The 27,554-nt window shown below is 44.1% G+C and overlaps 1 protein-coding gene and 1 pseudogene across 5 annotated transcripts in view; one reads left to right on the top strand and one right to left on the bottom strand.

The window, feature by feature from the left end:
• The window catches only part of gabbr1b (gamma-aminobutyric acid (GABA) B receptor, 1b), a 305,030-nt gene that overhangs the window by 215,725 nt on the left and 61,751 nt on the right, over positions 1-27,554 (bottom strand). For 4 of the 5 annotated variants that reach the window (XM_077548507.1, XM_077548508.1, XM_077548509.1 and 1 more), the window contains one exon: positions 19,184-19,267. In XM_077548507.1, coding sequence (XP_077404633.1) covers positions 19,184-19,267 — 84 coding nt within the window. Of the gene's footprint in view, positions 1-19,183; positions 19,268-27,554 lie in introns of those variants that run through there. The other variant, XM_077548511.1, reaches the window with a different exon arrangement.
• LOC144037217 (uncharacterized) lies at positions 19,616-25,293 on the top strand (annotated as a pseudogene).

Here is a 27,554-nt window from a genome sequence, read left to right as displayed (position 1 = left end):
GATATGCAGAAACAACCCCTTGAATGCTCTTGAACCAATCGGTGACAAGTGTTTAAGATGTGAAACACAATACTGTCCAGATAACAAGCATAGTAGTAGCTAATTAAGTACATCGCATACACATTACAATAGGGCATCCTTACAGTGGAGGTCAGACATAAACTCATCGGCATAAATGTAATGTTGAATCTATTTTAAACTTGCTTTTGAGGTTAAAATGGTTTTACAGCTTTAATGAGTTTTAAAAGAGGAATTGGCTTCTTGTTTTTTTCAGTGCAGCTTGAATGATGGTGGGTGGATCCACCAGCAACGCACCTGCCGCTGATCTGTAATCAGACTGCTATAAAAAGGCAGCTGAACCTGCTCAGTCCCAATACAGATCTGAACGTTGATGTCACGCGTCTTAAAATGGGCATTAGCGAAGCCCATTTAGGCAGCATGGAAAACACGTCTACCACTTTGAGTAAACGGCAAACGCCACACTTTGATTGACAGCTGTTGTGGACCAGCTGCTACAATGAGAAGAGGAAAATTAAAAGGATCGAGCATTCTCCAGGCTACCAAAATTTTGTCGCATGGCACTTTGTACATGGTGGCTAAATCATCAGTTGCAAAATGTGGGGAAAATAATCTGTTTTGTTCATTTGTGCTGATCCGGCACCTTACCGTGATGGAGGGGTTTGTGTGTCCCACTTATCCTAGGAGCTATGTTGTCTGGGGCTTTATGCCCCTGGCAGTGTTACCCATGGCAAACAGGTCCTAGGTGAGGGGCCAGACAAAGCACGGCTCAAAAGACACCTATGACGAGTGAAATAAATGGACTGTCGTTTCCCTTGACCGGACGCGGGTCACCGTGGCCTCCCTATGGAGCCAGGCCTGGAGGCGGGGTTCGTTGGCAAGTGCCTGGTGGCCAGGCCTACACCCATGGGGCCCGGCCGGGCTTAGCACGAAGAGGCAACGTGGGTCACCCTTCCCATGGGCTCACCACCGGTGGGAGGGGCCAAAGGAGTTGGGTGCGTAGTGGGATGGGCGGCAGCCAAGGGCGGGGACCTTGGCGGACCGAGCCCCGGTTACAGAAGCTGGCTCTTGGGACATGGAATGTCACCTCTCTGGCGGAGAAGGGGCCCGAGCTGGTGTGTGAGGCCGAGAAGTTCCGACTAGATATAGTTGGACTCACTTCTACACACAGCTTGGGCTGTGGTACCAGTACCAGAGGGGTTGGACTCTCTTCCACTCTGGAGTTGCCCACGATGAGAGAAAAAGAGCAGGTGTGGGCATACTTATTGCCCCCCGGCTTGGCGCCTGTACGTTGGGATTCACCCTGGTAGACGAGAGGGTAGCCTCCCTCCGCCTTCGGTGGAGGGACAGGTCCTGACTGTTGTTTGTACATATGCACTAAACAGCAGTTCAGAGTGCCCACCCTTTTTGGAGTCCTTGGAAGGTGTGCTGGAGAGCGCTTCCTCTGGGAACTTCCTCGTTCTGCTGGGGGACTTCAACGCTCACGTGGGCAATGACAGTGAGACCTGGAGGGTCTCCCCCCCTCCCACACACACACACACACCAAATCAGAACCAGAGTGGTGTTTTGTTATTGGACTTCTGTGCTCGTCACGGATTGTCCATAACAAACACCGTGTTCAAACATAGGGGTGTCCATATGTGCACTTGGCACCAGAACACCCTAGGCTGCAGTTTGATGATCGACTTTGTAGTCGTGTCATGGGATTGCATGTTTTGGACACTCGGGTGACGAGAGGGGCGGAGCTGTCAACTGATCACCACCTGGTGGTGTGTTGGCTCCGATGGTGGGGGAAGATGCCGGTCAGACCTTGCAGACCCAAACGTATTGTGAGGGTTTGCTGGGAACGTCTGGTGGAGTCCCCTGTCAGAAAGAGTTTGCCGATCTGAGCTGTGGCCGTAAGGTGGTCGGTGCCTGTCGCGGCGGCAATCCTCGAACCCGCTGGTGGACACCGGCAGTAAGGGATGCCGTCAAGCTGAAGAAGGAGTCCTATCGGGCCTTCAGAGGCAGCTGACAGGTATCGGCTGGCCAAGTGCAACGCGGCTTCGGCGGTCCCTCAGGCAAAAGCTCGGACATGGGAGGAGTTTACTGAGGCCATGAAAAACGACTTCCGGACGGCTTCGAGGAAATTCTGGTACACCATCCGGCATCTTAGGAGGGGAAAGCAGTGCACCATCAACACTGTGTATAGTGGAGATAGGGACGTTGTGAGTCGGTGGGCAGAGTACTTCGAAGTCCTCCTCAATTCCACCGGCACGTCTTCCTTTGAGGAAGCAGAGTCTGGGGACTCTGAGGTGGGCTCTCCTATCTTGGGGTTCGAAGTCATTAAGGTGGTTGGAAAGCTACTCTGTAGCAGGGCCCCGGGGGTGGATGAGATCCGTCCGGAGTTCCTAAAGGCTCTGGATGTCGTGGTTGACACACCTCTAAAACATAGCGTGGACATCAGGGACAGTGCCTCTGGATTGGCAGACCGAGGTGGTGGTGCTTTTTAAGAAGGGGGACCGGAGGGTGTGTTCCAACTATAAAGGGATCACACTCCTCAGCCTCCCTGGTAAAGTCTATTCAGGGGTGCTGGAGAGGCGGGTCCATAGGGAAGTGGAATTTCGGATTCAGGAGGTGCAGTGTGGTTTTCGTCCCAGCCGTGGAACAGTGGACCAGCTCTACACCCTCGGCAGGGTCCTCGAGGGTGCGTGGGAGTGACGGTTGGACTCCGCCAAGGCTGCCCTTCGTCACCGAATCTGTTCATAACTTTTATGGACAGAATTTCTAGGCGCAGCCAAGGCATTGAGCAGTTCGCAGCCGAGTGTGAAGTGGTTGGGATGAAGATCAGCACCTCCAAATCCAAGTCGGAAAAGAGTGGCGTGCTCTCTACGGGTGGGGGATGAGATCCTTCCCCAAGTGGAGGAGTTCAAGTATCTTGGGGACTTGTTCACGAGTGAGGGCAGGATGGAGCGGGAGATCGACAGGCGGATCGGTGCTGTGTCTGCAGTGATGCGGATTCTGTATCAGTCCGATGTGGTGAAGGAGCTGAGCCGAAAGGCGAAGCTCTCGATTTACCAATCGATCTACGTTCCTACCCTCACCTATGGTCACGAGCTGTGGGTTGTGACCGAAAGAACAAGATCCTGGATACAAGCGGCCGAAATGAGTTTCCTCTGCAGGGTATCCGGGCTCTCCCTTAGAGATAGGTTGAGAAGCTTGGTCATCCGGGAGTGACTCAGGTTCGAGCTGCTGCTCCTCCGCGTTGATTGGAGCCAGCTGAGGTGGCTCGGGAATCTGGTTCGGATTCTTTCTGGACGCCTCCCTGGAGATGTGTTCCGGGCATATCCCACCAGCGGGAGGCCCCGGGGACGACCCAGGACATGCTGAAGAGACTATGTCTCTCGGCTGGCCCGGCAACGCCTTGGGATTCCGCCGCAGGAGCTGGTTAAAGTGGCTGGGGAGAGGGAAGTCTGGGCATCCCTCCTAAAGCTGCTGCCCCCGCCACCCAACCTCGGATAAGCGGTAGAAGATGGATGGTTTAATAGATACTGTATTACACAGTTGAATTTAATAACTAACTAACACCATAAAGAAGACTTTTACGGCATAAATGTCGGCGGCTGTGGCACAATTCGCAGCTGCTAAGTTGCTAACATACCTACATGACACAGCAAGATTTGCATGAAACTGCTAACTTCGATGGCATTTTACTGTTTATATACTTTGTCATTGTTAGCGTTTTAGATTTTTTTGTAAATACATTTTTTTGTAAAACATTTATCTGTGTCTGCATTTTGGGATTCGCACACCTCTCCCCTCACCCGTGACAATTTGAGGGCACATTTCACAGAGGGTCAAAATTATACATACAGACTCAAACATCAATGAAATAATCGATTGTTAGACATTGTGGTGCAGATGTAAAGAATCTAATAACACATTTAAATAATTGACTTAAAGACTGCTGGCAAGATGAAAAAAAATCAACAGTGCAGCAACAAAACAGCGCTGTGTCAACATAATCCAGCTGACTCAATAACTCACCTATATTGGGTGTCCAATAACACCGATATGATTGACACATATAATTATACAAATCATTGTTGTGTGTCTTGGCACAAAGCCACACAGGCGTGTAGCATAATGAATACAAGTTTGTCAAATGCAGCATGTGATACAAAACTCAAAAGAGCTAAACTAGAATTTCTTATATTTATCTCAATTTTGGTCCAGGTGGCTATGGAACAATAAGTGGGGATTCTTCAAAAAGGTTCCGTGTAAACAGGCATTCAAACATCAAACATCTGTAACAAAACCCCAAAACAATAATCTCGTGTGATCTTTTCTGTGCATAACTGAGATTTCCTATCGCGTGCGTGGTCATTGAATGCACCTAGTCTACTGCAGAATGCGAGTGAGTGCTTGATTTTCTTTGTTCTCCGCAATAAATGTTTTCTTGTTACAAAACCTTGTTTCTAAAACTGAAAAACAAACGTGTTCTTCATGTATTTATTGAAAAACATGCGTCGTGCAAGTGATACAATTTTTTTACAGGGGTAATGCGAGGAAACTGGGAAGTCAGATTTTTCTGACTACAAACCAGGACGTGTGTACAGGAACGCCCCCTTGAACTCGGACTTTCCACTTGAAAAGTCGGGGGGAAAAGTACCCCGACTTCACCAACCGATTTCGATGTGACATCACTCTACAATGTCAACCACTATGGAAACACATACTGTGAATGGTAAAACACTATTTACTCTAATATAAAACTAGATAGCTTTCTTCATTCATAAATATTCGACATAACTTCACATAACACAACTTACGTGGCAGTATGCCGCTATCTCCCTGCATGAAATTATACGGTGAACTACTGAACTGTATGGAATGCTTATGAAATAAGATAAATACATAAATTAAGCAAAATTGTGAGAAGGCAAGTTTGCTGGAGGTCAAAATTTGTTTTAAGAACCAAAACAAAAAGCAATTTATCACTATACTAGGAACTAGAAAAAGCCAACTGGGATAACAACTGGGATCCGACTTCTGACCTTCCACGAATGCAGCATAAGTACTTTGGCACAACACCAACACTACCAGGGGGCGTGTCTTGAAAGTCTGCATGCCGTCTTCTACAGTTGAGTCTTTTGCGTTCCTACCTGTCCTCACCCAGGACCGCCTTTCTTGTATATAAGCTATGTGTCGGTCAAGCGGAGAATTTACCGAAGTCGCACGACAACATTTGATTTTGGAACTCGGTGCACACAAAAGGCGCAATTCATTATTATGCGCGCTGTCGATTTTTGAGAAAATGTAAGACTTTTAAGTGCGCCTTATGGTCATAAAAATACGGTACCCATTTGGACAAGCTAAATGTCTTTTCAAAGCATTGACATTGACAATTGACAATATATGTTAAGTAGTCATACCATCCTGGAGAAAGAATGGTTCATACAAATCATGAAACGCCCACAATGAATATGACATTCATGCCACCACAGGTGGCAAATCCAGGTCCAGAAAGTAAAAACCCTGCCACAGTGTGGCTTCAGCCCGATGCTAGTAAACGAGCACCATGGGAGCTAGCTAGCACCTGGGGCTAAAGCCAAACTGTGGCAGGGTTTTTACTTTCTGGACCGGGATTTGTCACCTCTGCATGACACTGGTTGATACTGGACTACTGTTGGTCAAACATGAAAATTGGTTAGGAGACATAGAGCTAAGAAAGGTTAGAAGCATTGGGCTGAAAGGTGGAGTGTTACATATGGGCAGAATGACAGGCTAAGGTGGAGAAATGGATAATATGATGCAAAGGAGAAGGGTAGACCAGATGGAATGGCAACATGGCTAGAAGCATTGAAAGAGGTTCAAACTGTTTTTATGTCTGGTCATGATTTTTTTTTTTTAAAGAATATGCCAAGAATGTTATCACGGTAAAATGAGAGTCAAACAGGGTGAAAATTTTGGAGTTAGAAATTTTGAAGCTAGAAATTGAGTAAGTGTGATTATGAATGTTGTCACTGATCAGACTCCTCAGGTGGGATGTGAATTGAACGAGAAGCAGAGGTGGTAAATCCAGGTCCAGAGCTAGGGAGCTAGCTAACTAGCACCTGAGGCTAAAGCCAAACTGTGGCAGGATTATTACTTTCTGGACCTGGATTTGGCACCTCTGACGAGAAGCAGTTGCATAGTGAGTTGGGTTAGATTATAGAGAGTATTTCTAGACTGGAAAAAGTGGGGATTGGAGGAGACTTCAATGGGAATGTTGGTGAATAGAAAGTGAGGTGTTGGCCAGATTTGGTAATAAAGGATCTTAGAAGGGCACAAGTAGTGAGGACTTTATGAAGAAGTTGACAACAATTATAGATTGAGAAGATTTGCAAAAGTGTATAGAACAATAAGGTTAGTAAAGACAAGATAGTGAGAACAGAAGAGAGCAGATAGTAATACAATGAAAGGATACGGGATGTATAAGACAGCGTGCCTGATGAGTTCAATGGGAGGTTGAACATAAGTAAAGAGAACGAAATGGACTGATAAGTGAAGAAAGGGTTCGGAGTGTATGAAAGGAGTACTGTACTTTGATGAGTTGATGTAGGGGAAAATAAAAGAGAATAGAGGACAGATGAGGCAAAAACTGAAAAGGGAGGTAGGTCAGATTAGAAAGGATGAAGTGAGGAAAGCTCTGAGGAAGATGAAGTGTGCAAAGGCTGTTGGTTCTGATCACATACAGCTTGAGGTATGTACTGTATATTTTCGAAGGAAATGTCACATTTACAGTACTAACAAGGTTATTCATATGTATGAAAATAACAAGAAACTCATTGTATCAGACCCTTTCGAACTGAACCATATCCTCTAAAACTGAATCAAAATCCCACTGAATCGAATTGTTCAATTTAAAGGAGAAGTCAACGTTAAACATTTCTTGACAATAATATGTGACCTCACTAGTCTAAACGTGACATCCTGATTAATATTACATTTGTGAAATATGAGTTAAGCAGCAAAATCCAGCCGTTTTTATCTATCACAGGGGGCCATTTTGCCACCTGCTGTCGACTGAAGATGAAATCACAGTTGCTCAGGGCTCAGGCAACGACCAGTCACAGCTCACCTGTTTTCTGAAGCTGAGCTGTGACTGTTTGTTACATGAGACCTGAGCAACTGTGATGTCATTTTTTACTCAAAATGGCCACCTTCTGATATTGATAAAAACTGCTGGATTTTGCTGCTTAACTCATATTCCACTAAAGCAATATTAACCAGAAGCTGTTCATCTTACTTGGCGCTTGATTCAAAGTACCCGATGGGAAAGTGTTGGACCAAGACCACTTGATGTTGACTGCTTGAGCCTCGTTGGTTCACTGATTACCATCAGTGTTGTTTGTCGCACGTGTGCTACGGCAGATTCACCCTCGGTAACCCTCCCCGGACGCACTATGGCTTTGCCCCTTGACGTCGCTCAGCATATCGTTGACGCAACGTCGGCTACTAGCTGCGTGGCGGCTATTCCAGGAAATCGATGGATATTTGTACCCTTGGTTGACAAAGCAAGGTTTCATGTATTTAACACATCGAAATCAAGGTGTGAACAAACAATTGAAGAGAACGAAAGAACAAATTCGCTACTGCTGGTTGGCTTCGTCGGCGCTGCTCGCCGGGCCTGCTTGCTGGATCCATCATCGCCACTCGCCGAGCCTGCTTGCTGGCCTCATCGCTGCCGCCTGTAGAGCTTGGTTGCCGGCTCCATCGCTGCTACCAGGCCTGCTCGTTGGCTTCATCGCCGCTGCTCGCCGGGCATGCTGGTTGGCTTCGTCGGCGCTGCTCGCCGGGCCTGCTTGCTGGATCCATCATCACCACTGGCCGAGCCTGCTTGCTGGCCTCATCGCTGCCGCCTGTAGAACTTGGTTGCCGGCTCCATCGCTGCTACCAGGCCTGCTCGTTGGCTTCATCGCCGCTGCTCGCCGGGCCTGCTTGTTGGCCTCATCACCACCTGTTGGGCTTGCTTGCCAGCTCCATCGCTGCTACCAGGCCTGCTCGTTGGCTTCGTCGCCGCTGCTCGCCGGGCCTGCTTGCTGGATTCATCATCGCCGCTCGCCGGGCCTGCTTGCCGGCTCCATCGCTGCTACCGGGCCTGCTGGTTGGCTTCATCGCTGCTGCTTGCCGGGCCTGCTTGTTGGCCTCATCGCCTCCAACTGTTGAGCTTGCTTGTCGGCTCCATCACTGCTACCATGCCTGCTGGTTGGCTTCGTCGCCGCTGCTCGCCGGGCCTGCTTGCTGGATCCATCATCGCCACTCGCCGAGCCTGCTTGCTGGCCTCATCGCTGCCGCCTGTAGAGCTTGGTTGCCGGCTCCATCGCTGCTACCAGGCCTGCTCGTTGGCTTCATCGCCGCTGCTCGCCGGGCATGCTGGTTGGCTTCGTCGGCGCTGCTCGCCGGGCCTGCTTGCTGGATCCATCATCACCACTGGCCGAGCCTGCTTGCTGGCCTCATCGCTGCCGCCTGTAGAACTTGGTTGCCGGCTCCATCGCTGCTACCAGGCCTGCTCGTTGGCTTCATCGCCGCTGCTCGCCGGGCCTGCTTGTTGGCCTCATCACCACCTGTTGGGCTTGCTTGCCAGCTCCATCGCTGCTACCAGGCCTGCTCGTTGGCTTCGTCGCCGCTGCTCGCCGGGCCTGCTTGCTGGATTCATCATCGCCGCTCGCCGGGCCTGCTTGCCGGCTCCATCGCTGCTACCGGGCCTGCTGGTTGGCTTCATCGCTGCTGCTTGCCGGGCCTGCTTGTTGGCCTCATCGCCTCCAACTGTTGAGCTTGCTTGTCGGCTCCATCACTGCTACCATGCCTGCTGGTTGGCTTCGTCGCCGCTGCTCGCCGGGCCTGCTTGCAGAATTAATCGCCGATGCTCGCCGGGCCTGCTTGCTGGCCTCGTCGCTGCCGCCTGTCAGGCTTGCTTGCCGGCTCCATCGCTGCTACCGGACCTGCTGGTTGGCTTCATCGCCGCTGCTCGCCGGGCCTGCCTGCTTGAATCGTTACCGTCACTCGCCGGGCTTGCCTGCTGGCCTCATCGCGGCCGCCTGCCGGGCCTGTTCGCTGGCTCCGCCGCCTGCCGGGCTTGTTCGCTGGCTCCGCTACCGCCGCTCGGTGGGCCTGCTTGCTGGGCCTGCTTGCTGACTTCGTCACCGCCGCCTGTCGAGCTTGCTTGTTGGCCCCATCACTGCTGCCTGTTTGCACGCCGGTGTCATTGCGGGACTCAGCGACAAACAACTGGGGCCCCAGTTGTGAAAGGTCAGCTTTCAAGATGCCGCCACGAAAGGCTGATCAGAAATCAGACGAGGAATTTGTCTCCATGACTCAAATACATGAACTAATGCTGCAGCAAAAAGTCATGTTCATAGCATTACTACAACAACAACAACAGGACAATTTTGAAAGTTTCGTGTCGATAATTGTGGATTCAACAAACAACAGATTAGATGCACGTTCACGGGAGATACAGGAGGTAAAAATAAGCTTACAATACACTCAAAAAGAAGTGGACGAGTTAAAAATGGATAAGGATAAACAGATGTAGCACAACAAAGCTACACAGTCGGATGTTTTCAAACTATGTGACAATTTAATCTTTGATGGAATTCCAGTCACCAGGAGAGTCATGGACTGAGACGGAGGGAAAGGTTATGAAAGTGATAACTGAAAACCTAAAAATTCAGCAAATAGTTGATATTGAAAGGGCACATGGCACAAAAAAATTTAGTGAGGACAGACAATGAAGACCAAGGCCGGTGGTAGTGAAGCTGCAAAGATTTAAGGATAAATCAGTTATTCTACAAAAAGATAAGAATCTTAAGGGAACAAAAATTTTCATAAATGAGGACTATACAGATGCTGTTAAAAGGAAAAGAAAAGAACTGATGCTTGAACTGAGAGCTGCAAGAGAGAGGGGAGAAAATGCATACTTACGACATGACAAGTTGATTACTCATGCTCACACCAGTACACCAAAACTCAGTGAAGGCAAATAATCCACAAAAAGCATGAGAATTATACAATCTCTAGGGCATTCAATACAATAAACTCACTGTAGATGATGACAAAAATACACCACAAGTACATATTAACAGCAGCACAGTAACACAAGGAAAGATGAACATGATGAACACAAATAATATGGACATGAAAACATTTGAATACACTGACCCTGAGAATAATTTGGACCCAGACAATCACTTTTACAAAAATTATTACTGTAGTTTCACTTGCAACTATTATGTGGACGATCAATTCAACAAAAATATAAAAATGGAAAATGCACTTTCAATTATACATTTCAATAGAAGAAGTCTCTTAAGAAATTTTACAAAAATCAAAGAATAGCTGAATAAATAAATAAAAAAATAAAAATAATTGCCATATCAGAAACCTGGCTTGATAATGAAAAAATTAGGGACATGGGACTGGAAGGATAAGAATTGTTTGCAACAAATAGGGAAAATAGGAGGGGAGGGGGTGTCACAATATATGTAGACAAAGCTCTAAGATGCAGTAAAAATTTAACGTTTGACTACCACCATTGACAACATAATGAAATGTTTAACATTGAAGTACATATTAAAAATACACCAAATGTCATTATAAGTTGTATGTTATAGGACACCAGGATCATGTCTTGACATATTTAATGAAAAACTAACGAACATTCTCAGATACACAAATGATTTAAAAAAAAAAAAAACTCCGGATATCGACCAATGGTCTAACCTCCTCATAAATCATATTTTACTGGAAAAAATATCTGCCTCAAATAAAAACCAAATATCAAAATTTATAGAAACATGGTCTATGTATGTAGAATATTTTAACCTAATTCTGGTTCCTTAATTCTGCCTGTTAGCGAGAGCCACCACATCGTGATAACTTACATTGATGTTTCTGTATTTGGCAATTTGTAACTAATGGTTGTGTTTTTATAGTCAGGAAACCAGTTGCTGCCAACAGGATCGAGCAGATTCACCTCCAATGGGCACTAAGGGTTAATATTCGGATTCACTGCATGCCAGGGGGTTAATTCTATAGGTGCTGTCCCCCCCTGGCTGGGCGTGGGCGGGTCTGCCCCTTTGTTGGCTGCTGGGTGGCGGCTGCGTCTTGGCCGTTCCCTGGGTCTCTTGGGGGGTGCTGCGTTGCGGGGCTCTCCCTGGTGTCCGGGGCGGCGCCGCCCCGGCGTGGTCTGTCGCTCTGGGCCCGACGACGCGGTTCGGGGCCTGTGGGCCGCTGGGGTGCCCCGTGGTCCCCTCTCCCCTCCCCCTTCCTCCCCCTTGCTGCCTCTCCCTCCTCGCCTCTCCCCGCTCGTCCTCCGCCTCCCTGTCCCTTCTCCCTCGTCACCCTTCCTCCTCCTCTCCCCCTCTCTCTGCGGCCCTGTCGCTGCCTCCTGCCCTTCTTGTCGTCTCCTTCCCCCTCCCCTGTCCGCCTTCCTCCCCCTCCCCTGGGCCGGGGGCTCCATCCGTGGCCCGGGTCTCGGCGCTCCGGGGGCCGGGAGGGCGGGTGGGTCGGTGTTGTGCCCGCCCCGCTCCGGTGGACCTCCTCGGTGGAGGGTGTCTGGGGGTTTGGGGGCCTGGGGGCGGCTGGGGCTGGGTTGGGGTGGATGGGGGGCAGGGGGGTCGTGGGGGAGCGGGGGCTGTGGGTCGGTGGGGTTCCTGGCGGGCCTGCAGTGCCCCGTCCTGCTGCGTTGGGTTGGGGGCGCGGGCCGCGTTGGGGTTTGGGGGCCCGGGGGTCGTCCTTTGGCGCTGCCATGGCCTGGGGGGCCCTGAGGTGACCCCCTTGCTCTGTCCTGGCGGGGGTCGACGGCTCCCCTCTTTGGTGGAGATTTTCATGCACGCCAGATCCACCACACTAGCATCTATTGAAACTCAGACACAATCTTCCTCAGGTCATTGAATCGGTGGAGGCTGGTGTCTGTGGATCTCACTCCGCTTCGTCTGTCCTTCCTTCCTTTCCTCAGTCTCTCCTTTGGTCTCTTGAGGTCTCCCTGATTTGTTGAAATTTAGATGTCTCTGGGGTTGGTGAAAGACTCTGGTTGGTGGCCTGGTGGGTGGTGTCTGGTCGGTGCTGGATTTCACTTTCCTTTCTTTTCTTTGGTCCTTTCTCGGGTTTCCTGACGGCCTCACGACTCTGGCTGGAAGTGTTCGGTTTAGGGAAACGGTATGGGATATATATATATTTTTTTATAGGTTTAGGTGAACTAATGAATGCACGCACGCACACACGCACGCACATACACACATTCACCCACATAAAAAAATGGGAAAAAAAATGAAAATAATGTGTGGTGATTTTAACATTGATTTGTTCAATCCGAATTGGCATCAGAAAACAACAGATTTTATAAATACAGTGTATAGTAATAATCTATTCCCTGTAATTATGAAACCTAGCAGAATAATAATTGATACAGCTCCACTAATAGATAGCATATTTATAAATAAAATTGACCATAAAATAAAAAGTGGACTTCTTATTAATGTTATAAGTGATCATCTTCCGGTCTTTGCAATCGTCCAAGACTATTTCGATAAAAAAATTAATAAAACCAACAATAATTTACACATCAGAAACAAGACTAAGAACACAACACTCCATGGCTGCCTTTAAGTTGGATTTAGAAAAACTTAATTGGTGATGATCCCAATATCACATTGAGTGTATTTCAGTCTACCATTATTTCCCTATACAATAAACATTGTCCATTAATACAAATCACAAGAAAGTATAAAGATCTAAATAAGGCATGGATGACAAAGGGAATATAGAATGCATGTAAAAAGAAAAACATTTTATACAAAAGATTTATTAAATTGAGAACTATGAAAGCTGAAATGGTACAAAGTACAAGATAAACTATTGCATATTATACGAACAAGTAAGAAAGATTACTACCATGCATTGAATAAAAGCAACACACAAGAAATATGGAAAATAGCTGCTAAAGAAAAAAAAAGATTATCCAGAATATTTTATAAAAGATAAAAATATTGATATTGGAAATTTTTGAAAAATATTCAAAAGTGTCTTGTTCGCCGATGACACAACTCAACCTGAAGCAGCTTCTGACTACCGTGGAGAATGAATTGAACACATTAAAAAAACTTGTTTGACTTAAACAAAAATGGGGGCGAAAGCCACGGGTGCGGCGCAATGAAAGGGGGGAAAAACATGTTCTAATTTTTTTTTAATTGTTCACAACAAAACACTCAAATTAATTTTAAAAAATCGATTCATCACCCAGCCCTAGGAATCGAATAGCTAAGTACTATCAAATACGGAATCTGAATCACAAAATTCTGACCACATTCAGGCTATATACCAACCACTGCATGGGCAAGGTCAAAAGGAGCTCCACTGTATTTTGTGGATTTAGAAAAGCTCATGACAGAGAGCCTAGAGACAGAGACTATTCCAGTAAATGTATAAGAACAGTAAGAGTGTTAAGGTGTGCTGCTGCAGTAACAGAAGACAACGTAGATAAACAAGCACCAAGGGAGCTAGCTAGAGAGCTAGCTAGCTAGCACCTGGGGCTAAAGCCAAACTGTGGCAGGTTTTTTACTTTCTGGACCTGGATTTGCCACCTCTGGTTTGGGTAGGACTACGTCAAGGATCGCTTCTAGGCCCATTCTTGTTTGCTTGATGGACAGATTGAAAAATGAAGTCAGACTATTTTTTGTGGACTATGATATTTGAGTAGGGAGCTGGTGGAAGAAAACCAAGAGAGGTGGAAGTATGCGCTGCAGAGATGACGACTGAAGGTTAGTTGTAGCAAGATGGAGAACATGTGTGTGAATAAAGGGAGGCTGGTGGAATGGTGAGATTACAAAGAGTAGAAGTGGAAAAGGTGCAAGAGATCAAGTACATTAGGATTAACTGTTCTGTGCAAGGGGGAATTTGGAAGAGAGTTGAAAAAGGGATTAAAGGCAGGAGGAGGTGGTGGGGGGAGTGACAGGGGTTATCTGCAACAAGAGGAGCACCAGCTAAAGTGAAAAGAAAGATTTATAGGATGGTAGTTAGACCAGCCGTGTTGTAGGGATTGGAGACACGCAAAAACCAGAAGACAGAGCTGGTGGTGGTGGGGTTCATTAAATGGATAATCTGAAACATTTAAATCGGATAAACATGCAGAAATCAGAAAAGTCCAAATCACCCAAATTACACACACATTTACAAAACCATTCCAGCCTTGTACACCGATGGGGGCAAAAAGTAGCAGTACGATATACTTTTATCCGTCCAGCTGCAGTTTACAGTAAAGAGAAAACAACTGAATAGAAAGAGATAAAATTGAAATTAAATAAATAAGAAGTGCAGCAATAAGTAGAAGACTTCCCAGAAGTCTTCACAGAAGTGTACATGTGTAGAGAAGTACATACATGAGGACTGCACACACCCATATACACACACACACTCCTGTATATATATATATATATATATACACATGAGTATGTACAGCACGGCCGCATATATTCCAATATTCCACACACACAACATTGCACCATATATCTTATTGCACTGAGTTAATGTCGGTTGTTAAGCAGTTTGATGGATGTCGGCAGGAATGAGTTCTTGTAGCGGTTCAGCCTGGTTCTGGGGGCCCTGAATCTCCTGCCGGAAGGCAGTAGCTGGAACTCATGATCCAGAATGTGAGTCGGGTCAGCAACAATTTTCTGTGCCAGTCTGGTGACGGACCGCTCATAAAGCATCTGTAGGGAAGGATGATTCCTGACCCCCATGATCTTCATGGCAGTCCGCACCAGACCGGCAATCTGTGACCTTGACTGCACAGTCAGGTTGCCGTACCAGGCCGCAATGCCGTATCTGATGATACTTTCCAATGCAGCCCGGTAGAACCACAGCATGATCCTCTGCTCCACTCCATAGACCCTAAGTCTGCGTAGGAAATAGAGACGCTGTTGGAGTTTGGAGCAGAGACTTCCAACATGTACCCTCCAGTTGAGTGTGTTGTCGATGTGGACCCCCAGATACCTGTATGAACCCACCTGGCTGATGTGGTTGCTTTTAATGACGACTGGCCTGTGGTCACCAACAGTTTTTGGATCAAATATCACCTCCTCTGTCTTCCCCACATTGAGCACAAGATGATTCTGGTCACACGACTGGACAAATTTCTCTATTTCTGAGAAATAGTCCAGTGGGCTACCGCCGGCCTGCAGCAAGCTGACTATAACTGTGTCATCAGAGAACTTAATGATAAAGTTCTCTGGGTGTGATGTCACACAATCATTTGTGTACAACGTGAAGAGGACCGGGGAGCTGACGCAGCCCCGTGGGGCGCCTGTGCTTATCAATCTGGGTTCCGAGAGGGAGCTGTTGACCTTGACTTGCTGTGTGCGCTGTGTCAGGAAGGAGTGATACCACCTCGAGATGTACGGGTTCACATTCATCTCCTTCAGTTTACCCAAAAGCAGGTGCGGCTGCATTGTGTTGAACGCTGAGCTAAAGTCAACGAACAACACACGTGCATAAGCTTTCGGGCCGTCTAGGTGTTTGCTGACCAGATGTGTGATGCTGTTGATAGCATCGTCAGTGCCGCGACCCCGCTTGTAGGCAAACTGAAGGGAGTCTTAGTGTGCATCCACCTCCCCCCTGAGCCGAGTCACCATCAGCCTCTCGAAACACTTCATTGCCTAGTAGTTGGCTATAAAAATGATTCATAAAAATATGTTCGAAATATGTTTTTTCCCCCTCACAATACAATTTTAGCTCACTGATACTGCTCTGCGCTCCCAAACCGGAGTGTCCAGGTTCAATGTGTTTTACTGTTTCATTCACAAACTTTTTGGAGTAGTTTTTGTTTACTATTTTAAGGTTGTTGTGAACCATCCCCATAACTTTTCAGTCTAACTTTTTGAAGAAGTTAAGCACAGTGGTAAAATACATTACTGATTTTTCAATCAGGAGCAATGTGGCACTCTGGAAGCTAATCAAGTTCCACAAGATAGAAATTGGCACGAGTTACTGTAGCTGTAACTCTTTCCCTTTTCTTGCCTTTGAAAATTGAACCAAACCCTCAACTGCTTGGCTCCCTCCAACATGGGGGCTGGACAAACTTTTGTGCTTGGGTTTAAAACAGACAGATAGGCCAGGTCTTTAACAAATAAAATAAAATTGAAAAGTAAATGCCATGTAATAAATATGAATATACAAATTAGGGCTGGTTGATTCTAGGAAAAATAATAATCACGATTATTTTGGCAATAATTGAAATCACGATTATTCAAAAGATTATTTATTTTTACGTCAGGAGTGCAGGTGATAGTGGACCCAAATGCGGGAAGGCAGAGCGAGGAGGCAGGTGTGAACAAAAAAGTGGTTGTTTAATTAAATACAAACCAAACAACGTACAAAACAAGATACAAAGTACTAACCAAAGCTAGGAAAAAACTCACGGGTTTCAAACTAAGGCCCCGTCTAGACGGAAGCAAAGCTTTGTTCCTCAAACAAATCTCGTACACACAGAAGCATTTCAAGACTTGCGTGTGTCCAAAAGAAGACACTGAGGACGTTTAACGGATGTAATGTACATGCCAAGTCTGGAGTGGTGCTGTAGCGCAGCCACAGGGAGTTAGTTAACGGAAAGCATAGAAAAAAAATCATCGAAGACGACGGACACTTTTTTAAAAAACTTTATTGCAATCTAGAGAACAAACATTGCTTTGCATGTATCAAAACAACATGAAAAGACAAACACAGGAGAAATGACAATGGTGGGTGATTCAAGTACAACACCACTTGTTGAACGTGGGAATAAAGAAGCAAAATATTTTGCTGCAAAAACATAAGCGAGCTAAGGAGGCTGCGCAAAATGACTACGACACGGCTATCCGCCATTGTTGTTGACAGACTGACGGTTCGCGCGCAGCCACGCGAGAATTGGCGCATACGTCTTCAATGTGTGACAATTCGTCGTCATCAAGCTGCAACCATTACGTCATCACTGGAGGAGTATCCTGCATATGGTGTCCAGACGGACGCGTACGGGGCGCGTTTTGAAATCTTTCCACTCTGGAGCCCGGTTTCAAGCTCCGAAACCGCGCCGTCATGTGGACGAACGGTTTAAGCAGTAAGAAACTTGTGAGGATACATTGAAACTGGCTTTCATGTGAGCGGGGCCTAAAACAGGCAGGACACACAGCAGCTGGAAACCGGGTGTGACACAGACAATGACTCGACAAGGACTGAAAGAAAGCAGGGAACTAAATACACACAGTAACGAGACGAGAGACACCGGCACAAGACACACGTGGCTTGGTGAACTGATTGGGTAACACCTGGGACCGGGATGACAAGCACAGGAGGACATGATAAAACTTGACGAGACATTGACAAAGGGAGACACACGAGGAAAACCTGACCAATAAAACAAAACAAAATACAGACCATGACATTTTTGGTACAAAACGAGAAATGTTTAAGCATTTAACTCATTCACTGCCATTGGCGGCTATAGACGTCAAAAATTCATTTGAACTATTTCTATTAGTTTATCATTTTTCCCACTTTTGTTAACAAGAGTATGAAAACCTAGAAAAAATATATTGTACATTTAGAACAGATATAAAATTTGTGATTAATCGTGAGTTAATTAGTGAAGTCATATGATTAATTACGAAAAAATTTTAATCGCCTGGCGCTCCTAATTTTTAATAATCTTTTCTTCTTCTTTTTTAATTTAAATAAGTAATTTGAATTATTATTATTCTTTTTTTAAATAATCTTTTCTTTAAAAAAAGAAAAGAAAAGTTTATTAAAAAATTGGGGGCATCAGGCAATTACATTTTTCTAATCAGAATTAATCGCATGACTTCACTAGATTGATGATTAATAACAAATTTGATATGTTCTAAATGTACAATATTTTTTTCCCCCTAGGTTTTCATACTCTTGTTAACAAAAGTGTGTGTGGGGGGGGGGGGGGGGGGTAATTAACTAATAGAAATAGTTAAAATGAATTTTCAATGGCAGTGAATGAGTTAAAAATATTATAAATTTAAAAAAAAAACATCAAAACACTATAATTATGTGAGTTCCTTTTGGACCAAACAGAATTTAGAATATGTATGTATTTATTTATTTTCTTATGTATGTTGACAAAAACTTGAAGTTGGAGTGTAGTTTGTGCACTGTGCAGTAGGACGATCATTTATTTTTGGTACAAAACAATTACACATTTAAAAATATTAAGACCAAATAAAAATTAAAAAAAATAGAATATAATTATGTAAGTTCCTTTTGCACCAAACAGAATTTATAATAATACATATGTATTTATGTTGAGAATGTTTAGAATAATATATATATTTATAATAATATGTATGTATTTATTTATTTTCTTATGTATGTTGACAAAAACTTGAAGTTGGAGTGCAGCTTGTGCACTGTGCAGTAAGACGATTGTTTGGGGTACAAAACAAGATTATTATTTTTTGGATTATTTTTTATAAATGAAAATTAAATACATTTAAATAAATTTAAACAACAACAAGTGCAAATTAAATACATTTAAATACATTTAAACAACTCAAAAATTTGTATTGATAATATTTTTTTTATGATTATGCTAATTTTGTAATTGTGGAGTGTGTAATTGAAATAGTAATTGAATTTCGATTAATTGCACACCCATTATACAAATTAATTCCCATTTGATAGTATTAATTCTATGGCAATTGATAAACATAATTAAATATTTGTCTAATACATTGTAATTGTAATTTTGATTTTGCTAAAATTTGATTGAATTGTATTATTAATAATAAATCAATTAACTAGTTAATTCATGACAAAAATCAATTTAAAAACTAAATAAACTACGAATAAATATGTTTCAATAAACCAATTTTAGGTGTAAAAAGAGCTAAATGAATACAAGAATTTCGGACTCTTGATCATGTAAATGCTCAGTGGGTCCAGGCAAAGAATGCAGAAGGATTGAAGATATTAGTATGTATACAATCACTCATCGATTTTAAGATTAATGACTGGTATGTTATGATATCTATACACTATTGTTTTTTAATGCACATTTTCTCCAGACAACCTGAGACAATCCAAACAAACACTGGAGTGTGAGGCTGCAAACAAACACTGGAGTGTGAGTCTGTGTAGTCATTACCAGCAGATGTATTGTGTGCAGATGCGCTGAGTAAGGGTGATGCAGCAAAGAAGAACAGAAGAAAGAATGGCACCATCTTTCCACCTGAAAGAAAGAAAAAAAAACAAGAGTATGCATTTAGTATCAAGAAGAGGCAATTTGACAAGTTAAAGTGAATCTGACAGCCCTGTTTATGTAATTGACTGTCTTCTTTTGTTGTTGTTGTCAGATTTTAAAAAAAAACTCCACAGAGAAATGCTGCAACAACTTACACAACAAGCTTGTTATGTTCAGGAGTTGGATCCTAAAAACGCAAACAAAAATAATTGTTTTGACATTTATTGGTAAAACAAAACTTCAACTGAAGGAGATGCAATCATCTAGGCTAACAGTGACATGACAAAGAGAACAAAGGCTCTTGCATCAGCCAGGGCAAAACACTAAACTGGTATGCCCAGTAAGTCAATAAATAAGCGGTTTACGCGAAACATACTCACGACTAGACGAGGCAGCGAAAACTAGACCAGAAACAACGAGAAGAGATCGTGGATCGTGTATATATATATACAGTATATGTTGGAAAGGTCCCAAATAATAATAGTCGTCATTATTATATTTGTCTATTTTTCATGTCATGATAACAATAGAGGGCCGTCATTATATTTACTTTTGTGATTCGCGCATTGCATTCTTGGTCCATTACTTGTTGCGCAGCGGTTATTGTGCAGTTGGACGCCGCCATGACAGAATGTGTTGAGAGCTGTGTTGAGAGCTGTGGTGATCGCGTGCGTCGTTGACCAAAAGTGAGTACACTAAGTAGTGTTTTAGTTTACTTTGAATCGTGTTTATTTGTCGCACTACCGTGTGTCTTGTGTGCCTTATTAAGTTCCCACGCCGATTTGATTGACAGCTCGTTGAGTACCTCTTTGAAGTTCGCTACGTAACTAATTAAGTGTCTTAAAACACCATTTAACTACATAAATGTGTTCTCTTCTGTGTGTTAGACATTAGTAGAGAAGTGCACCAAAATTTTGTGTGCTCATTTGCATGTTCTGTCCCACTTTGCACGTAATGTCTGCTGTCAGTTTGGGACATTATGTTCTCAATGCGCGGCGCCATAACGCGACGTCCACGGCCGTAGTCGGCCACAATAATGTTTAGTGATTCGTTACGTAACGTCATACTTTTGAGTAATTAGCTCAAGTTTAGTATGTTGTTTAACTTTTGTGTGTGTTGAAGACATTTAATATTTTCAATTTGATGTTTTACTGTTTATTAATTTACTTATAGGCATATCAATGTGATATAATCATGAGTGTTTAATAGAATACAGTGGAATAATGATTTTGTGAACTTTATTTTATCCTCTCACCCTCAAAGCTATTGAAGATAGGAATGTGCATGATGTTATTTAGAGCCTTTTGGCATTGGAGTCTAAAAGTCTGGGGTTAGATCCTAATTGCATTTGTTCCCCCAGTCAAGAAGGGGAACTGTATGTAAATGTCTGTTTACTAATAAGATTACACCTTTGTCCAACCTGGAATCAACATGTCTGTATGTAAACGTCTGCTTACTAACAACATTACACATTTGGTCACTAGGAGATGACATGTCTGCCCTTTGTTCAATCAAGAGCCGGGAGGAGGAACCTTTTATCTTTTTTGTATAAATGAGTCGATGTTCTGTAAATTGTGACACACTTGGGATCATCACGTTGCATTCTGATGTGATGTCCTGACTGTGTCTTTAGAGGCCTCTAAATAAATTCTTGCAAGAAAACTTCTTCATCAGATCCTGAATACAATTATTTGGACACGCAAAGATTACACTTAATATAGTAATTTAATATTCCTTCAAAATGGTGACGCCGACGTGGACTTATTGAGACGTTTTTTCAACAGCTGTGATTGATCCTGAACACCGGATTTCTAAAGCGCAAAAATATTAACAAGGTGAGTGGACATTTTATCCACGTAGAGAAATTCTGGTTGTTTAGGATCAATACAGTTGCATTTCGTCTGTGCTAAGTTGTGTTTGGGATCTGTGAACAAGTTAGGGGGGTTGTAGTAGTATTTCTTACGGTGGGACGGAAATTCCTCGATTTTGAAAATTACTACGACATTGAACCATGCATGGGAGTTTTTTCCGCGGTGGAATAGGTTGTGTTTTTTATTTTTTCGTATGAATAAGCCGTCAGTATATGAACTACTGGGAGTGCGGAGTGGATTAGCCGCCTATGTGGTATCAAGGTGTGTGCTGTGTGGAATTTCTAAACCGAGGGACATAATTCCTCGGTGTGTGTGTGTTGTGTTAAATAAGAAGCCGGGAAAATATTAAGACGCGCATAGAAATGCCCCGTGTTTACGGAAGTGACGTCAAGTCGAAGCGCTTCGCCGTTTAAAACGGCATGTGACATTGAGTACCACGGAGGAATAGGCTGTTTCTGTTGTTGTGGTGTTATAAGCAGCTAGTGGTGATCGCACTATGTGTTGCGGATGTGTGTTGTGAAATAAGCAGCTCGCGTTGATCACGCGTAGTGTTTGCTGAGCTAAACGCCCGTATGTCGCGTAGTTCGCTACGGTGCCGTGGAGTGATATTAAAAGCCTGCCGTTTTTTCGGTTCAGAGCTGTGTGTTATAAGCCGCCCGTGAAGATCCAGGATATATTTGTTGAAGTCGCGCAAAAGGTATTTAATATCTGTTTCATTTTCGTCTTGTTTGTGTTTGTCTGAAAAAAAGAAAAAAAATTTTTTTTGGGGGGGGGATTAATGAGAATAGATCTGTTATATCGTAGTATCATAAGTGAGACGTCACTGACTTTATAAATATTAAAAACGACTAATTACTACATATAATGGACGACATTGTTGATCAAGACTCCGGCTGGTTTGATTTGCATAAACTTCCGGTCCATATTCTGAACTCTTCGCTGAGCGTACAGATAAAGGCTGCAACGCTCGTGATGATTGAAGCGCTCCCACCACGCCAGAGAACACAGCAGGAGCTGAGGAGCAAACGTGAGACGGAGGTTGCCGATCTCAAGAAGATTGTGGAGGACGAGGCCAAGGCCCACGAGCAGCTGATGGCCGACATGAGACAGAAACACAACCAGGCCTTTGACGAGCTTAATGAACAGCTGGAGCAGGCCAAGCGGAACAAGATGTCTGTGGAGAAATCAAAACAGGCCCTAGAGAGCGAATGGAACGAGGTGCAAATCGAGCTCAAGACCCTGATGCAAGGCAAATCCAATTCAGAGCACCGTCACAAGAAAGCAGAGTCCCAAGTTCAGGAGCTTCAGGTCAAATTTGGAGACAGCGAACGGCAGAGGCAGGAGATGGCGGACAAGATGGCCAAAATGCAGTCTGAGCTGGACAATGTCAACAGCCTACTGACTGAAGCCGAGGGCAAAAACATCAAATTCAGCAAAGACCTTTCTTCAGTGGAGTCTCAGCTTCAGGATGCACAGGAACTGCTCCAAGAGGAGACTCGTCAGAAGCTCAACATCTCCACTCGCTTGCGGCAGCAGGAGGATGAGCAGAACAACCTGCGCGAGATGCTGGATGAAGAGGAGTCGGGCAAGAGAAACGTGGAGAAGCAGGTCTGCTACGTTTCAGGCACAGCTGGCCGACATGAAGAAGAAGTTGGATCAGGAGACGGCCAACCTGGAGAGCGCGGAGGAGGCTCGCAAGCGCGTCCAACGTGACGCCGACTCGTTGCAGCAGCAGCTGGAAGAGAAGACGGCCGCTTACGACAAATTGGATAAGACCAAAACCCGTTTGCAGCGGGAGCTGGATGACCTCATGGTGGACCAGGACAACCTGAGGAAGGTGGTTTCCAACCTGGACCGGAAACAGAAGAAGTTTGACCAGATGCTGGCTGAGGAGAAGACCATCTCCAGCCAGTATGCCGAGGAGCACGACCGGGCCAAAGCAGACGCCAGGGAGAAGGACACGCGGGCGCTAACGCTAGCCCGTGAGCTGGAGGCCTTGGAGGCAGATGCCCTGCACTACCAGGAGGATCTTGCCACAGCCGAGAGACTCAAAAGACAAACGCAGGCAGAGAGAGACGAGCAGGATGAGATTAACAACGGCAATGCTAAAAATGCTCTGCTGACTGAAGAGAAGAGGAGGCTGGAGGCTCGCATAGCCCAGTTGGAAGAAGATTTGGAGGAGGAGCTACTCAACACCGAGATGATCAACGAGCGTCTGAAGAGAACCACACTGCAGATGGAGCAGCTGACCACGGAGCTTGGCGCCGAGCACAGCAGCGTCCAGCGACTGGAGGGCGCTCGTTCCCAGCTGGATCGCCAAAACAAGGAGCTGAAGCTGAAGCTGCAGGAGCTTGAAAGCACCATCAAGTCAAAGTACAAGTACACCATCGCCTCCCTGGAGGCCAAAATCGCTCAAATGGAGGAGCAGCTCGACATTGAGTCAAAGGAGCGTCAACAAGCATCCCGGCTGGTCAGGAGGACTGAGAAGAAGCTGAAGGAGGTCGCTGAAAGAAGATTCATTGGAGTGCCTTTTCCATGGGCAAAGATGGGCACAGTTGATTCGCCTGGAAAAGCTGATCAAGTGTCAATCTGCTGGTGAAAGGGGGAAATCACTCAATGGTGATTTGAATCACATGCCCCTTTTCATCAATTCACAAGGATAGAGTCACATTGGGAATGAAGTCCCGTGACCTTTCCTGCGATCTCTGGCAGTCAGCCAGGTTCAGAAAGAGGCTGACAAACGCCTCTTTTTAAAAAATTGACCAACTGTCGAACACACTTTTCATTCAACAAAGACCTTCATCAGGAGATGGCTTCGAGGGACGGACACATCTGCTATTGCGTCGTGACACTTACTGTAACCACATCACATAGTGTTATGCCTCACATTTATTATGCCCCTTCCACTGAATTTTTTAATGAATCAATGAATTCTGACTGCTAAGCCCCTCTATCTCTCTCTCACCTGCTATTCTTATTTTCTGAACTCCACACATAAACATTGCTTCATTTTGCGACGATCAAGATTCGCGCTGGACTTTCTCTCTAGACTATTGTGGGATTAAATGTCCGGTTTTTGAACTTATAGAAGTTCAATGGTAGGACTGAAGACATTTAATATTTTCAATTTGATGTTTTACTGTTTATTAATTTACTTATAGGCATATCAATGTGATATAATCATGAGTGTTTAATAGAATACAGTGGAATAATGATTTTGTGAACTTTATTTTATCCTCTCACCCTCAAAGCTATTGAAGATAGGAATGTGCATGATGTTATTTAGAGCCTTTTGGCATTGGAGTCTAAAAGTCTGGGGTTAGATCCTAATTGCATTTGTTCCCCCAGTCAAGAAGGGGAACTGTATGTAAATGTCTGTTTACTAATAAGATTACACCTTTGGCCAACCTGGAATCAACATGTCTGTATGTAAACGTCTGCTTACTAACAACATTACACATTTGGTCACTAGGAGATGACATGTCTGCCCTTTGTTCAATCAAGAGCCGGGAGGAGGAACCTTTTATCTTTTTTGTATAAATGAGTCGATGTTCTGTAAATTGTGACACACTTGGGATCATCACGTTGTATTCTGATGTGATGTCCTGACTGTGTCTTTAGAGGCCTCTAAATAAATTCTTGCAAGAAAACTTCTTCATCAGATCCTGAATACAATTATTTGGACACGCAAAGATTACACTTAATATAGTAATTTAATATTCCTTCAGTGTTTATACCCATTCATGTGCACAGCTAACATAGTGTTTGTTCATGTAAAATTAGTAATGTTGCAGCCCAGTTATTTAGCCAATCAATGTGTGCTGTTAAGTAATGCATTACTATATTTGTTTATTAGGAGTCAAGTATTCACAGTCATACGCTGTATTTTTTCTGTTTATTGCAGAACCACACATTGAACCATACATACATTCAACCACACACACACACATTCACGCTTCCACATGCTTTCACACACACTTAGATGATCAGACCATGCATACACAGGACTTCAGGATTACAAGCATCCATAGTTAGCCACAGTGCCTGCATCATAGCAGCCCATGCCTGTATGCCTGTACACTAAAGTGCAACTACTGTAACCGCCTCTTGCTGATGTTCCTGGATTAAAGCTGTCAATCCACATCTTCGCTCCACTGTTCCTTTGTGTTCTGACCGACACCCCGAGGGCGAAAAAAGAAATACTCTATTTGAATCAAACCTATACAGTCCAAACCTAGCTTCTCCAACACAAACATCCATTCCAGCCTTGTACACAGATGAACAAGGAGATTCTGAAGGAGATAAGACGTCTCATTTCACTCTGCTAGTACAGCAGGGTTCCTTCAGATCCTTAAAAAGTCTTCAAAAGGCATTTAATCCACAATATCATTCACAATAGTGAAGAATGGACAACAAACACTCACGCATTGTGTGTATCTTAGTTGAAACACTGAAGGGTACATTAGCACATTGTAGGGGGTTTGCGGAAATATGTTTTTTTTTTTTTCAAGATTAACCTCAGTGAGTTAAAGATAAGCGAGCACTTGTGGATTAATTTTTTTTTTATTATTATTTTTTAGGAACACTTAGCCTATCTTTACAACCCTTACAGTAGGCAAAGTGTCTAACACCATATTTCTAAATCACAAACAGCCTTACTCTATTTACTTTATCTATCTTGTCGCAATCGTATTTTCATCTGAGTTAAACGTAATAGAGGGAGTTTAATCAAGGACTTATTCATCCATCCATCGATTTTCTTTACCGCTTGTCCTTATTCGGTTCACAGATAACTGGAGTTCACCAATTGCAGTCTAAATACAGACAAATATATATTCACATTCACATCACACCTATCAGCAATGTACTGTAGATTCAATTACAAAGATAATTTTAAAAAACAAACACTACCCTTGTTTATTCATTGTTGTGTTCATTTTAACTCATTTGCTCCATAAATACGTTCTATTTTAAATATTACTATGCTCCCAAAGACGTATTTAAATGTTTTTTTTAATGCTAGATCATACAGAAGGCTTTGATGCATTCTCTGAACTGAAGAGAATGCTTGATGCAATGGTAGTTATTACAAAAACGGTCAGCAGATGGCAGCAGAGTATAAGAGCTCAACCAGGGCTATGTTGCAACAAGCTCTTTGCCCCACCGTTTGAAACAGATTTGTGAATAATGATGAAACTTGGCTATATTCTATTGCTAATTGCTGCAAAACGGAAACAGATAGAAATATACTTTTTTCCTAATGAAAGAAGAGACTCTTTTGGTATGTTCAGTGTTATAGCAATAGAACACAATATTCTGTGGGCCTTGCAAAATCACAGAAAAAAATCCAGTAAAACAGCCGGAATTGAAGGGGGTTGCTTCAGTGTAAATGGCTGCGAGTGAATGAGTTAAATGCCTAGTTAGTACAACAAAAGGTACATTTGTTTGGACAAATGTAACATTGACAACAAATATGGCCCATAAAAGTTTCATTTATGCCTGGCCTTTTCCGTCACTTTCTTGATAACCAAAATCACTAGCTCTTACATAAATAGCTATGGCATTGTACTGCCAAAAACAGTGCTTTTAGACATGCCATGTTTTCTTTTGAGTCAGTTAGTCACTTGGTTGACATATAGTGATACACATTGTCACGTTTCGGTTCTGTGTGGTTGGGTTTTTGTTTGATTTTGGGTGTTCATGTTCCTTTTCCTTTCCAAGTCCTGTCCAGCCAGGGCGACCAGTCACGTCCTGTCAAGCCAGGGCGACCAGTCCAGTCACGTCCTGTCCAGTTACGGCGACTAGTCCAGTCACGTCCTGTCCAGTTACGGCGACCAGTCCAGTCACGTCTTGTCCAGTCATGGCGACCAGTCCAGTCACATCCTGTCCAATCTTATCCTGTCCAGTTACGGCGATCAGTCCAGTCACTTCACATCCAGTACATCCACTACTGTATGTAATGTGTATTTATGCTCTTTCTAAAATGATAACCACTGCTTTTTGACCTAAAACATGTATTTTTGCTTTCAGCAGCAAATTCAGAAGTAGCGTACCCTCAAGAACAAGGTATCCTCAAAGAAGTTAGATAACACCTCAGATGAAAGGAAATGCTGCTTGAGCACAGGTGCAATTGTGCTGCCATTACAAAGTCTGTCTCATTCCCAGGAACAATTTGGGGTGGTAACCTTTTGTATATCCGACTAGTGGAATTTTCCACCATCCTCGTAGGCTTAAGTACAAAGGACCTTACTGAAAATGATATTTGCTAAAACTAAACCCATCTGTTCATCTTTATTCCCTAACCAACACTCACTACTTGATCGCCCTCACCACAATTTCTTGATTGTTCTAAAACAGTGAGTGGAGACAAATTATTAAACTAACACAACCACTACTCTAACACT

This window comes from Vanacampus margaritifer, chromosome 17 (genome assembly GCF_051991255.1).
Source record: "Vanacampus margaritifer isolate UIUO_Vmar chromosome 17, RoL_Vmar_1.0, whole genome shotgun sequence".
NCBI classification, from domain to species: domain Eukaryota; kingdom Metazoa; phylum Chordata; class Actinopteri; order Syngnathiformes; family Syngnathidae; genus Vanacampus; species Vanacampus margaritifer.
Note: the sequence above shows the minus strand (reverse complement) of the source record. Positions and strands in the feature narration are given on the sequence as shown.